Below are 13,241 nucleotides of genomic sequence, written 5' to 3'. Positions count from 1 at the left end.
GACCATGGCCCCCAGTGGCGCCTCCAGAAATTTTTCATAGGGGTTGCCAGATGGCGCCACTTAAAATCTTGGGGTGGCCTAAACTAAAAGCCATAATTTCAGGTTTTCATAATATTATTGCAGTAAAAAGGTCAGGGGAAAACTATCAGAAAGACTTAAGAACACGGCTACTGATATACTTCGGTGTATTGTGTAATATTTGATGTTACTAATGATTTAATGTGCATAGTCAATAACTGTCCAGTCAACATTTTGAGTTCCACAACAATTCTGTTTTATTGTGTTATGTATATATTAGGCAAAAGGTGTACATTTAACTAGGGCTGTCAAACGATTAAAATTTTTAATCAAGTTAATCACAGCTTAAAAATTAATCGTAATTAATCGCAATTCAAACCATCTCTAAAATATGCCATATTTTTGTGTAAATTATTGTTGGAATGGAAAGATAAGACAAGACGGATATATACATTCAACATACTGTACATAAGTACTATATTTGTTTATTATAACAATAAATCCACAAGATGGCATTAACATTATTAACATTCTTTCTGTGAAAGGGATCCACGGATAGAAAGACTTGTAATTCTTAAAGGATAAATGTGAGTTTGTATATTGTGACTAAATATTGCCATCTAGTGTATTTGTTGAGCTTTCAGTAAATGATACTGTAGCGACTTAACTGTTCTGCCCAAATGCATGATGGGAAGTGGTGCAACCATGACTGTGTGTGGTGGCTGCAAATGCTATATCTTCTCTGCGTTGGGTACACTACAGGGTGTTAAGAAAAAGATCAACTCCTGTCATTCTTCCCCAAGTCGCTTCCCACAATATTAATAGTTGCTGTGGGAGAGATGACAAAGCTTTTGCCAATTAAAAGCACAGCCCCAATGAATGCTTGTATCTACTCTACTCTGCCTCTTATCTCTGTATATAAGTAAAACGGCGCCATTGTAGGCTGTTTGCGGCAATGCGTGAATGAGTCGTACCGCGAATGCGTTAATTGCGATAAATATTTTCACGTGGTTAGTTTTAAAAATTTAATTACCGCCCGTTAACATGATAAATTTGACAGCCCTACATTTAACAAAACAAAATAAACGCATTCATTTGGGATGAAATGCATAACTGATGCTACAACAATCTAACGATATACTGGCAAGCGGGGTGGCCAGTGGGGTGCCCAACCAATTTATAGGGGTGGCGCCACTGCATTGCCCCCAACAAAATTTTTACTGCATATTTAGGTGAATGACTTCACCTTGCTGGCGTTAAACTGGTCTTTTGGATCCATTGTTCACATTTTTTTCTTCTGAGTTTTTGGCTTCGGGAAATGTATGAAGAAAATATCCTTCATATGTTGTAATGTCTAGAGTAGTTTCTACAAGTTCCATAGCATCAGTGTTTACTCGGCATGTTCTTTTTTGAAAGATTACCAGCAGAAAACAAACAGGACTAGCATGGGTTGTATGAGAGCATGCTTCCATGTTGACCCTCTTCCAGTTTACGATGGTGGTGTCAAAAAAAGCATTCGTGCGGTACGCTATTACCATTTAACTCATTGAATACCATGGATGGCGATAGAAATCAAATCCATATGAACTGGGAGGGGTTGGCAGCGAATGATTCTACGTCAATGGCACTGAAATATTATAATTTACTGCCCGCTCTCAAACTGTACTTGTACTTAGACATCAACCGCTTTATTTTAACCTCTCCTGTTTCACCCCCGTCACCAGATGGACGAGCTGCACTCTCAGCTGCAGCAGGCCGAGGCGGACCGCGACCAGCTGCGTCGGGAACTACGGCAGGAACGAGAGGCACGCCAGAACCTTGAAACCGCCGTTCGAGACCTGCAGTCCCAGCTGGCGGCTCAGGACACTACGCCTCAAAGTGCTCCGTCCTAAAGTGGAGACAAAACGGACGTACAATCAATTAAAAGAGTACTTTTATGGACGTATGATGAATCAGTAAGATGGGCAATTTTTAGGAAATGAAAACTGGATAAGGAAGCATGATGTCCAGAACTCCATGAGTGACTGTTTTGTTATAAGCTAATTGGAGAGAGGCCACATCACACTTACTTGAATATGAAGGGAACGGTCACACAGTCAACAATGGTGCCACAAAAGTATTGGTACACTCCAAGGTGTCGCTGCAAACCACTGGACCCAAGAGACACCTGTTTACCACTATTCACTTTTAATATCAGCTTGCTTTTTTATATAAATAAATATGAATATAACTGTGTAGAGGATGAACTTTTAAAGATATTATATTTGTTGTATATTCCATAGGCAAGAAAAGCAGCCACATACCAACGTGTACGCATTTAAAGCTGAAGTATTGGATGCATTTTTTCATAAATATATAATATATGACTTCAGCCTATATATCTTCTTGTACATTCTTATTTTTCAAAATATGCCTATCAGCAATTAACGCTTCAAAGTTACAAAAGAAATGATAAGGCAGTTTTTTTTTTCCTTCGGAATGCGGTACCTCTGGGGTTGTTTTTGTATTTAGTACTGTAATTACATTTATACGGCTCATTTGAAAGCATTCGTTTTTAGGGCTCTTAAATAAACAAATGGCGTTTATATGAACAGCATTTCTACGTATATAAAATGAGAAGCGAGCAAATATTTTTTTACTTTAGGAAAAAAAAACAAGGAATTGCACTTTTGAAACAAACCTCGCATTGCTCCCCGTTTCGTGATACAGACAAGTTAAAATGAAACACTCGTTCCCTCATGCGCTGATGTAAATACGAGAATATTGTAAATAAGATTTTGTCGCTTGCTCCTGTTTTTTTTGTTTGTTTGTTTGTTTGTTTGTTTGTTTTGCTCTTACTTGAAACCAAAAAGAACCTATATTGGGATTTTCAAAGTATCACACCAATGGGGCATTCAGCAGACTTGGATGAAACTAAACTAAGTCCCCTTTGATTGTTTATTTGAGATGAATAGAGTATATAAAATATATATATTGACGCCACTGACCAAAAAACTGAAAGACAATTGAAATGTTTGTACCTGCAACTTGGATGTAGAGTAGAAACCGAGCCTTCTTTTGGTGTTCTCGCCTAGTTTAGACAAGAAACACGTGTATGTCTTATCAATTCCATCATCATGTTACCTTGGCTCACTGTTTATTGGGTACAGTGTTATATAGCACTCAGAATTTTCTTACTGTAGCTCATGCTCTTGTAGTTTTGGTTTGGATGTAGGCCTTCACCTCTTTTTGTTTTATTTTTCCCTTTGGAAAATGTGTATATTACCAATTAAAAATCTAAGTCAATCATCAAGTGCTCTCAAGAGTGTGTTCTTATCTGGGAATAGGGTGACAATTTCCACAACATCAAAAAGGACACTTTGTGGCATTTAAGTGTCGAAAGAAAAATTGCAATATTGAGCTCAAGCATACTCCCTATCAAAATTCATTTTCTACATGCCGTGATTTTCGGACTATTAGGCGCACCTGACTGTAAGCCGCCACCCACCAAATTTGACATAAAAACAGCATTTGTTCTTAGATAAGCCGCACTGGACTATAAATCACAGCTGTCCGTACTGTATTATTGGATATTTACACCAAAAGATATTAAACAGCAACACTTTATTTGACAGCAGCATCATAAGACTGTCATAAGACCAAATGAACCACCATGAAGCTTTGAATCAATTGGCTGCAAAGCTTCATTTGGCCATCATTGCTCAATGCAATCTCTCCCTTCCCCTGGGAGAGACAGACTACCTCTGCTGCCACCTGCTGTCAACACTTGTTGTCCAACATGCCTCCTAGCATGCTTTGCAGCGCTACAGATGTAAATAACAATCAAAATTCATGTTTTGTGCTAAATATTTTTTCGGTTACTGTTCAATTTATTTCATTAATTGCTTGTTATGATATTTGGTAACACTTTATTTGACAGTTGTGCCATAAGACTGTCATAAGACCATCATAATTATGACATTACACCGCTATGAACCTTATAAATAATGCTTATGAAGAGATGTCATTTTGTGCCATCTGGAAAATTATCTCACATTTAAATGGATGTAAAAGATCTGAGCTGGACATAAATGGAGTTAGTGAGATAATTTGCTGGATGACACTTAATGACATCTGTCATAAGCATTCATTGATGCCTATGACAGTGTCATGTCATAATTATGACAATCTTATGGCAGTCTTATGACGCTGCTGTCAAAGTGTTACCTGTTACCCAAATAAATCAACAAATAAGCCGCACTAGATATAATTCACATGATTCAAAATGAGGGAAAAAAGAAACGGTTTATCGTCCGAAAATTACCACTTATCTTCACAAATGGTTGCGGGGGTGCTGGAGCCCATCTCATCTGACATCAAAGTCGCTCTACAGCCTGGTCGCCAGAAAGTCACATACATGATACCAATAGTATAATATCACAGTGATTAGAAGACATGTTCATCATAAGATTTTTATGATATAACTGATAATAATATAGGCCTATGTGTAACAGAATAGGAATAATGTATTTGGACAAGGTGGATTTTATTTGTTGACAGTATTTTGATTTTGTTAATTCAGTCACTCAGTTGTTTTTTTGTTTGTTTTTTTTTTTTTTTTTTTTTTTGATTGAGAAAGAAAATATTTTGAGATATATATTAAGGATGTAACGGTACATGTATTTATATTGAACCGTTTCGGTATGTGGTGTTCGGTTCGGAAAGGAGGCGTACCGAACAAGTTTCTGACGTAATGTAACCCTGACTTTTCGAGGCTGTGAGTCGATCGGGTTACAGTTTCTTTGTGTAGATTATATTTACTCCGCCTTCTCTACTATAATGAGGACCAACACGGTAGAACAGTATAACCCAGAAACGTCAACGGCATGACAACGTGGCCGGCCCAAGAATGCAGTGAAACGCGGGCGTTAAAGTCAATCAGCCAATGCACACCAGTCGCAGTGCGGCCGCGTGTTAGACGCGTCCCAGAAGCGGCTCAACACAACGCACGCGAAAAGAACGGCAGAGTTTATTATTTGACGCGACACGCGACCCTCTTGCATCAATACTACTTCCGGTAGCTAGGATCGGACAGACCGGAAGTCACTCGTGTAAAAATACAGTGGATCCGGTCGATTTTCAAACTAATATGCAATGGTAACCCACTTTAACCCACACGGCCCCGTGTTCAATACAAAACCCTCCTACCGCAACAAAACAAGTAGGAACTAATATTCACATAGGAACTAAAGTAATACAACATAAAATATACAATATAAATGAATACTACATCACATTTGTAAAATATAAACACATAATAAAATAAATAATAGCCCATTTAAATTAAAAAAAATTGAAATAAGCTAAAACACCTGTGATTAAATAATAATACCCAGATCCTGCTTACACAATTAAATTTATGAATTTCTGTGTGGCGCTTTAACTTGAGAAAATCCACCAATAAAGCTTTTGAAAACCGTTCATAAGAAAAAAAAAATGATTCATTGAGTCATTTAATTTGTAAAATACATGTTAAAATCTTTGTCATTGGGATTGCTTTTCTCTTTAGCACAGGACTTCTTTTTTCTTCTTTCTTTCAGAAAGAAAGCTGACCAATACGCGGGGTCTGAAAGGCAAATTGTTGTTGGATTATCTTTAAATACCCGCTACTTTTTCAGCAGAATTCTATATATACATATATATATATATATATACATACACATATATATACGTAGTACATACACAATATATTTAAAGAGATAAAAGAGTCATGCAACTCCTCCCACAACAATTGAATTAAACTCACCAATGCCCTGTTGCATTGACAACAAAAGCCCCTTTCACACAGATATTATGGTAAATTCCCGTTGGTCAGATCGTGTTTTGTTACAGAGCCGGTTGTGGGAGCATTCCCGACGTCGTACCGTATTTAAGCCTAGGCGATCCAAGAGAAGGATGCAGAGATATTAACTTGCTGGGCGCCATTCGACACCTTGTGCTCTCGAATTTTGTGCATTTGCTAGCTTGGTTGTCCGCCGCCCTGGTTTTTTAAATCCACTAGGTTGTGCCGGTATTTGAGTGTATGTTTTGTTGTCTTAGTGGCTCTCTGGCCACTGTTTAGGTTAGTATATTTGATCCCCATCGACCTACTCTCAATGACCCATTGTGTCACTCCCCCTTTTCCGCGATCACGTGTATTTTTGTTTGTATTTAATAAACCCTTGAACACCTCCCTCCATCGTTTTCTGCTTTATGGTACCACATTGTTTCTGCAGTTGCAGACCCTAACATCGGCGACAAAATAAACCATACATTTCTAAAGACGGACGATGGACTCTCTTCCTCGGCTCTATGATCCAGTAGCAATTTCGTTTTGTTTTCAGTTTAATTTTGCCATTTCCAGTTTGCCATGTTGATATTCGTGATGTTTGTTTACGGCTTTCGTCTTACTGCGAAGAAAGAGGAAATAACAATGGGCCCGCCATGATATTTACGTCATCAGCCATCGTGCTGTGACCCGGAAATCAAACGCGCGCTTTCACACACGCCTCGTCCGGTGATAGTCCCGGGCATAATACTAAGGCATAATACTGGGTAAATTTGGATACACACATTTGATTGGCTAAAATAGTAGTAAAGTAGTATGAACAGGGGCAGTTCCGGTATAAGATTCAGGGCCAGAACGGAGTTCCAGCATAAGATTTAGGGCCATAATGCTGTTCCGGTATAAGATTCAGGGCCGAAATGCAGTACACGGTGCTTTGATTCCAAAAATATGATGGCAACTGTCAAAAAGCTATATTAAAAAAAATGCTTAGCTGCCACACATGCATTTCATCTCCAAGAAAACAATCTACCAACATCAGATTTACATACACAAGTGTTAACAACATGCATAATAAAGTGCTTGTCTAGCGTAATCTGTTTCCACCAATATTTATTATTTATTTTATTCCACGGATGGCATGGAGGTTTCCCCAGCTGCTGCAGTTACAAGAGTCTGACGATGATGAGTCACGTCAATGTGCGAATGCACGCAGCAAAGCAAAACGCCTGGACTCATTTATCCGTTCAATTGGCTGACATACTGACATATGATCAGCAGAGATAGTTAGCTCTGATTGGTTCAAATGTGCATGTTTTCTACAACAGCCAAAAAAAGGGCAATGCAACATAAAATGGATCAAATCTTTAAGAGCAACGAAAGACTTGAGGAAGCTTATTTATCATATTTAGTTTTATTTGCTCTGATGGGGAGGTTCAGTACATCTTAGCTGTCAATGTGCACTTTGGACTGTTCATTTATGTTAGGCTAATTATTAATTTCCTTATGATTTAAAAAAGCCAATGTTTGCGCGATCTTCAAAATATATCCCATTTCACGCTGCATAATATAAGTCATTGGTACTTATTTTTCTGAATGTATGTTACATACATCTTTATTTAAAAAAAAAAAAAAAAAAAGTAAATGTGTACATTAACTTCAATTTTATTACACTAGTACATCCTATGTTCTTAAGTAGTTAAAATTGAGATTTGGCATTTAGTATGTGAGGAAACGAGGGAAAATAAAAAATTAGGAGATGGAGGTTGGGGTTATTGCTGTTTTATTAACTTTTAATTTGCAAATCATTTAAAAAATACCATTTTGAATGAAAATCAGTTTTTGTATGTGTTATAAAAATAACTGCTAAAACAGTTTTCTTTTATTTCAGTAGTTCAAGAGGTTTGACACCCACCCCACACACACACATACACAAAAATGAAAGGGGGAAAATAAATAAATTAATTAAATTTCTGGCCCCGTGGCAACCTTCACGTCAGGGAGTTCCGGCAAGAAATTCTAGCCACTTTCACCCCTGAGTATGAACATAATAAAGGTCTTGTCTTTCCCTTTAAGTACTTTAACAGTGTCATCATTTACCTACTTATAGTGCAGCATCAGGAGCGAATGGAGACCCTCCAGTATCTTTGACTTTAGTATTGAAGTGCGACCTACTGTTGGGAGACTACCCTAATTGTGCATGAAAAACATCTAATTTCCTGGAATCAGCCTTACATAAAAGTGACAAAGTGCCCAGAAAATAAAAATCCAAATGTTTCTTTATAATACATCCTTGAACCGTGTATTAGTTTATGCATATACAGCATTTATAACTGACGGGTGTATGGAGTGTCTACTTGCTCCTCCTTCCTATTGGTCGCGTTAAAATCCCTCCATGATAGCAAGACCGAAGCCTCACTTCGGGATTATCGCTTGGGGAAGATTTACAGGTGGTCACATGCTGCTTTCTTCATCGCTACAAGCAACAATGCATGCCCGTTGCAGGTTGCCACTCATGTCAGAGGACCGGCGGGATGAAGACCTGCGATTAGGGGGTCAGGTTTGCTGAAAAAAAGTGGCAGCAGGGCTCATGGGACAGGAGAGTTGGGGGCCAATGTCCACTTCAGGGATGAATGCCGCACCGGGGGTGCCGCCTCCAACTGCGGGGATGAGCGGCAGCCCTCCACCGCCGGCTTCTCTCTCCCCCAGAATGAGCGCATTCCAGTCTGGGGGTTCTCCCAAGATGCCTTCCAATCCTCCAAATTCCCCTGCCAGGTCCATTATGAGCTCCCCAAGACTATGGCAGAAGGCGTCCATCTCCAGACTAGCAGAGGAGTTTTTCTGGATTGGTGGGAGTGTGGTGGCTCAGCCTAAATGGAGGCTAGGCCAATTTGGTAAGAGTCACTTTTTATTTGACTTAAAATACTCCTATATTTGATTTCTAGCATACCTTCAACACAATGTACATTAGGGAGGCCCTTGAGTCAATAATGGGCATATGGACTAAAGACAATCCTTTGGGATTAGCCAGGCTGCGTCACATGTAGTTTTCAGATTACAAACTAGTACAGTCATCTGCTCTGGTCATGCGCACGCATACACAATTCACTAATGCCAAACCGGGAAAATGCGGGGGAACAATGTAATTTTATACAGTATTTCCATATCAAAGAGAGAATTATACACTGTCTTTGAACAAATTAATTTGCAAAGAGCACTAACATTAACATTTAGCATATTTGGCTAATTGTGGAATATTTACAAGTTCGTGTACATGTTGTAAAATTAACCCATTCCATTGGAGGTTATCGTGCATGCACGTGTTTATTCATTGTCAGTTCTGATGATTTGTTTGTTTTGGGGGTTGGTTACCTTCCAGTGGAGAGATGCATGTGCACGATGCAGACTGGGACCCAGATGACCAAACTCAAGGGAAAGAAGAAAGGACTCATGCGCTTTTACTACTTGGATGAGCACCGCTCGTGCATCCGATGGCGTCCTTCCAGGAAACACGACAAAGCCAAAAGTAAATTTTGATTGTTTTAATCCCTGTAGACCAGACATGTCCAAAGTCCGGCCCGGGGGCCAAATGCGGCCCGTGGTCAAATTTCATCCGGCCCCCAGCCTCTGTCATAAAATCAATAACGTCTGGCCCGCACACAGACTTGATAAATTGGTCAGCAGTACTGCTACCAGCATATGAAGTTGCTTACACACTAAATGCTGCTCCTCATTTACCCACTAAAAGGCAGCAGCACTCTGAGCAACATCACCCCATGTGACCCTTCCAATTTTCTAAAATGGCGACCAAAAAAAAAAAAAAGTTGACTGCGACGGCCGACGCTACAAGGATAGGTGGAAATTGGACTATTTCTTCACTAAAATACACAACAACTGTGTCTGCCTCATTTGCAAAAAAGGCAGTCGCCGTTTTTAAAGAGTTCAATGTGAGGCGATATTATCAAACAAGACACGTTGACATGTACGACAAGATTACAGGGAAGATAAGCAACGAGAAATTGAAGTAACCTGAAGATAGTTTAACTTCACAACAGCAGTATTTTGCAAGAGCCCGAGAGTCGAAAGAGAACGCCACAAAGGCTAGTTGCGAGATTGTTAAAATTATTAATTAAAAAAAATAATAATAAAGCAAATTTAGCACCCAGAATGGCTTGCTAAAATTTGCTTAAATATATTGTTCGAACGTAAAGGACATCAGTCAAGGTCGGCCCCCCACATTTTTACCACATCAAATCTGGCCCCCTTTGCAAAAAGTTTGGACACCCCTGCTGTAGACCTAAACACGACAGAGTTGTAATCAATTCTTCATCTGATTTCAGTTACAATTGACTCCATCCACGAGGTTCGTGAGGGGAAAAAGTCAGAGGTTTTCCGACGATACGCCGACAATCGCTTTGACCCAAACTGCTGCTTCAGCATCTACTACGGTGAGCGCGTCAAGTCATTGGACCTGGTCAGCACCAACGGCGAGGAGGCCCGCACTTGGATCAACGGACTCAAGTATCTCATGGCTGGCATCAGCGACGAAGACAGTTTGGCTAGGAGGCAGCGCACCCGTGATCAATATCCTTTAACTTTGCAAGTGATAGCCAAAGTAATTACATTATCATCATTTAAGTTGGTGTAGAAATACTTAAGCATGATCAAAACCTGACCAAGACTTGCCCAAAACCAGAAATCACTGAGACAAAGTAAAGATCAAAACTTAAGGGAGTCAAGACCATCACTAAAAACTAAACAATACGAAGAGTGAGATAAAAAACCCATTCTTTTTTAACAACACTCCAACACCAGATCAAGAGCTCCATTGTGTTGTTTTGAACCAAGATTTATAATGCACAAAACTAGCACAAGAGTAAAGAGTGGGAAGTTCTTAGTGGCTATTCTGGTAATTTGGCAAAATGCATGAGGGAAAAAAAATCTGCAAACAAAATAGTTCTTCTGTTTACTCAACTACCAGTGGATGTTGCCAAACCATGTTAAGTGAATACTCATCTATTCGTCATCCACCTTGACTTCAGTTCAGTTCACATGGCTTCAGCAGACTTTCTCGGAGGCAGACAAAAATGGAGATGGCACCCTGAGCATTGGTGAAGTCCACCAACTGCTTCACAAACTCAACGTGAATCTACCTAAGCAGAAAGTCCGTGAGATGTTCCAGGTAAGACCTCTACCAAATATACAGTGGGGCAAATAAGTATTTAGTCAAGTACCAATTGTGCAAGTTCTCCAACTTGAAAAGACCTCAACCATGAGAGACAGAATGTGGGGGGAAAAAATCACATGGTTTGATTTTTAAAGAATTTATTTCCAAATTAGAGTGGAAAATAAGTATTTGGTCACCTACAAACAAGCAAGATTTCTGCTGTCAAAGAAGTCTAACCTCTGCTAACGAGGTCTAACGAGGCTCCACTCTTTACCTGTATTAATGGCACCTTGTTTTAACTAATTATCGGTATAAAAGACACCTGTCCACCAAACTCAGTCAGTCACACTCCAAACTCCACTATGGCCAAGACCAAAGAGCTGTCGAAGGACACCAGAGACAAAATTGTAGACCTGCACCAGGCTGGGAATACTGAATCTGCAATAGGTAAAACGCTGGGTGTAACGAAATCAACTGTGGGAACAATTATTAGAAAATGGAAGACATACAAGACCACTGATAATCTCCCTCGATCTGGGGCTCCGTGCAAGTTCTAACCCCGTGGCTTCAAAATGATAACAAGAACGGTGAGCAAAAATCCCAGAACCACACGGGGGGACCTAGAGAATGACCTACAGAGAGCTGGGACCACAATAACAAAGGCTACTATCAGTAACACAATGCGCCGCCAGGGACTCAAATCCTGCACTGCCAGACGTGTCCCCCTGTTGAAGCCAGTACACGCCCAGGCCCGCCTGCGGTTCGCTAGAGAGCATTTGGAGGATCCAGAAGGACTGGGAGAATGTGTTATGGTCAGATGAAACCAAAATAGAACTTTTTGGTAGAAACACAGGTTCTCGTGTTTGGAGGAGAAAGAATACTGAATTGCAGCCGAAGAACACCATACCCACTGTGAAGCATGGGGGTCGAAACATCATGCTTTGAGGCTGTTTTTCTGCAAAGGGAACAGGACGACTGATCTGTGTGAAGGAAAGAATGAATGGGGCCATGTATCAAGAGATTTTGAGTGAAAATCTCCTTCCATCAGCAAGGGCATTGAAGATGAGATGTGGCTGGGTCTTTCAGCATGACAATGATCCCAAACACACAGCCACGGCAACAAAGAAGTGGCTTCGTAAGAAGCACTTCAAGGTCCTGGAGTGGCCTAGCCAGTCTCCAGATCTCAACCCCATAGAAAATCTGTAGAGAGAGATGAAAGTCCGTGTTGCCCAACGACAGCCCCAAAACATCACTGCTCTAGAGGAGATCCGCATGGAGGAATTGGCCAAAATACCAGCAACAGTGTATGAAAAGCTTGTGAAGAGTTACAGAAAACGTTTGGCCTACGTTTTTGCCAAAGAAGCGTACATAACAGAGTATTGAGATGAACTTTTGGTGTTGACCAAATACTTATTTTCCACCATGATTTGCAAATAAATTCTTTAAAAATCGAACTATGATTTTCTGGGGGGGGTTTCCACATTCTGTCTCTCATGGTTGAGGTTTACCCATGTTGACAATTACAGGCCTCTCTAATATTTTCAAGTGGGAGAACTTGCACAATTAGTGGTTGACTAAATACTTATTTGCCCCACTGTACCTTGGAGTAGTCACTAGCCAATCACAGGCAGCATTAATTGTCCATCCGTGACATTGCTACTATATACCACCAGTGTTGTTAATCTTACTGAAAAAAAGTAATTAATTATAGTTACAAATTACTTCTCCCAAAAAGTAATTGCGTTAGTAACTCAATTACCTGAATGTAAGAGTAATTAGTTACTTGGCAAAGTCATTGGTAATAATTACTTTTTTTTTTTTTTTCCCTCAAAAAAATTAAAATAAAATAAAATTAAAAAAAAAAAAACATTGGCCACACTATGTGTTTTTTGTGGAGGTTTTTGGTACAATTGGCCCGAGCCCAATTCTTTACCCTAATTTACCCTTTACCCTGAATCAACTGTTAAAAGTTGTTAAAATTGCTCCCATTATTGCATTAGTTCCCTTCTCTCTACTTTCGACAAATGAAAGTTTTAAAACTGTTTCATCATTTAAAGATAGATTCAAGTCAAGATTTTGCCGATTTAGAAGTATTTTAGATAAAAAGTTACTTAGGTTCGCTAGGAAGGTTCTCTACAACAGAGCCGTCCTAAAAAGCCTACTGCTTTAAGATGGCGGCTGTCTACTAATGCATTTAGTGCCATGTCTGTCATTTTGCATCTAGTTATATCTATGTACAGTACATGTGATATC

At 39.6% G+C, this 13,241-nt stretch overlaps 2 protein-coding genes across 3 annotated transcripts in view; both read left to right on the top strand.

Moving 5' to 3' along the window:
• Window positions 1-3,310, top strand: part of skib (v-ski avian sarcoma viral oncogene homolog b) — a 110,409-nt gene extending 107,099 nt beyond the window's left edge. Inside the window, exon 7 of the mRNA XM_057845107.1 lies at window positions 1,743-3,310. Coding sequence (XP_057701090.1) covers window positions 1,743-1,910 — 168 coding nt within the window. The 3' untranslated portion in view covers window positions 1,911-3,310. The remainder of the gene's footprint in view (window positions 1-1,742) is intronic.
• Window positions 3,311-8,264: 4,954 nt separating this feature from the next.
• The window catches only part of plch2b (phospholipase C, eta 2b), a 16,317-nt gene continuing 11,340 nt past the window's right edge, over window positions 8,265-13,241 (top strand). For both annotated transcript variants that reach the window (XM_057845376.1, XM_057845375.1), the window contains exons 1-4: window positions 8,265-8,715; window positions 9,201-9,347; window positions 10,162-10,407; window positions 10,876-11,003. In XM_057845376.1, the coding sequence (XP_057701359.1) occupies window positions 8,412-8,715; window positions 9,201-9,347; window positions 10,162-10,407; window positions 10,876-11,003 (825 nt within the window). In that variant the 5' untranslated portion in view covers window positions 8,265-8,411. The remainder of the gene's footprint in view (window positions 8,716-9,200; window positions 9,348-10,161; window positions 10,408-10,875; window positions 11,004-13,241) is intronic.

This window comes from Corythoichthys intestinalis, chromosome 9 (genome assembly GCF_030265065.1).
Source record: "Corythoichthys intestinalis isolate RoL2023-P3 chromosome 9, ASM3026506v1, whole genome shotgun sequence".
Classification (NCBI taxonomy): Eukaryota; Metazoa; Chordata; class Actinopteri; order Syngnathiformes; family Syngnathidae; genus Corythoichthys; species Corythoichthys intestinalis.
Note: the sequence above shows the minus strand (reverse complement) of the source record. Positions and strands in the feature narration are given on the sequence as shown.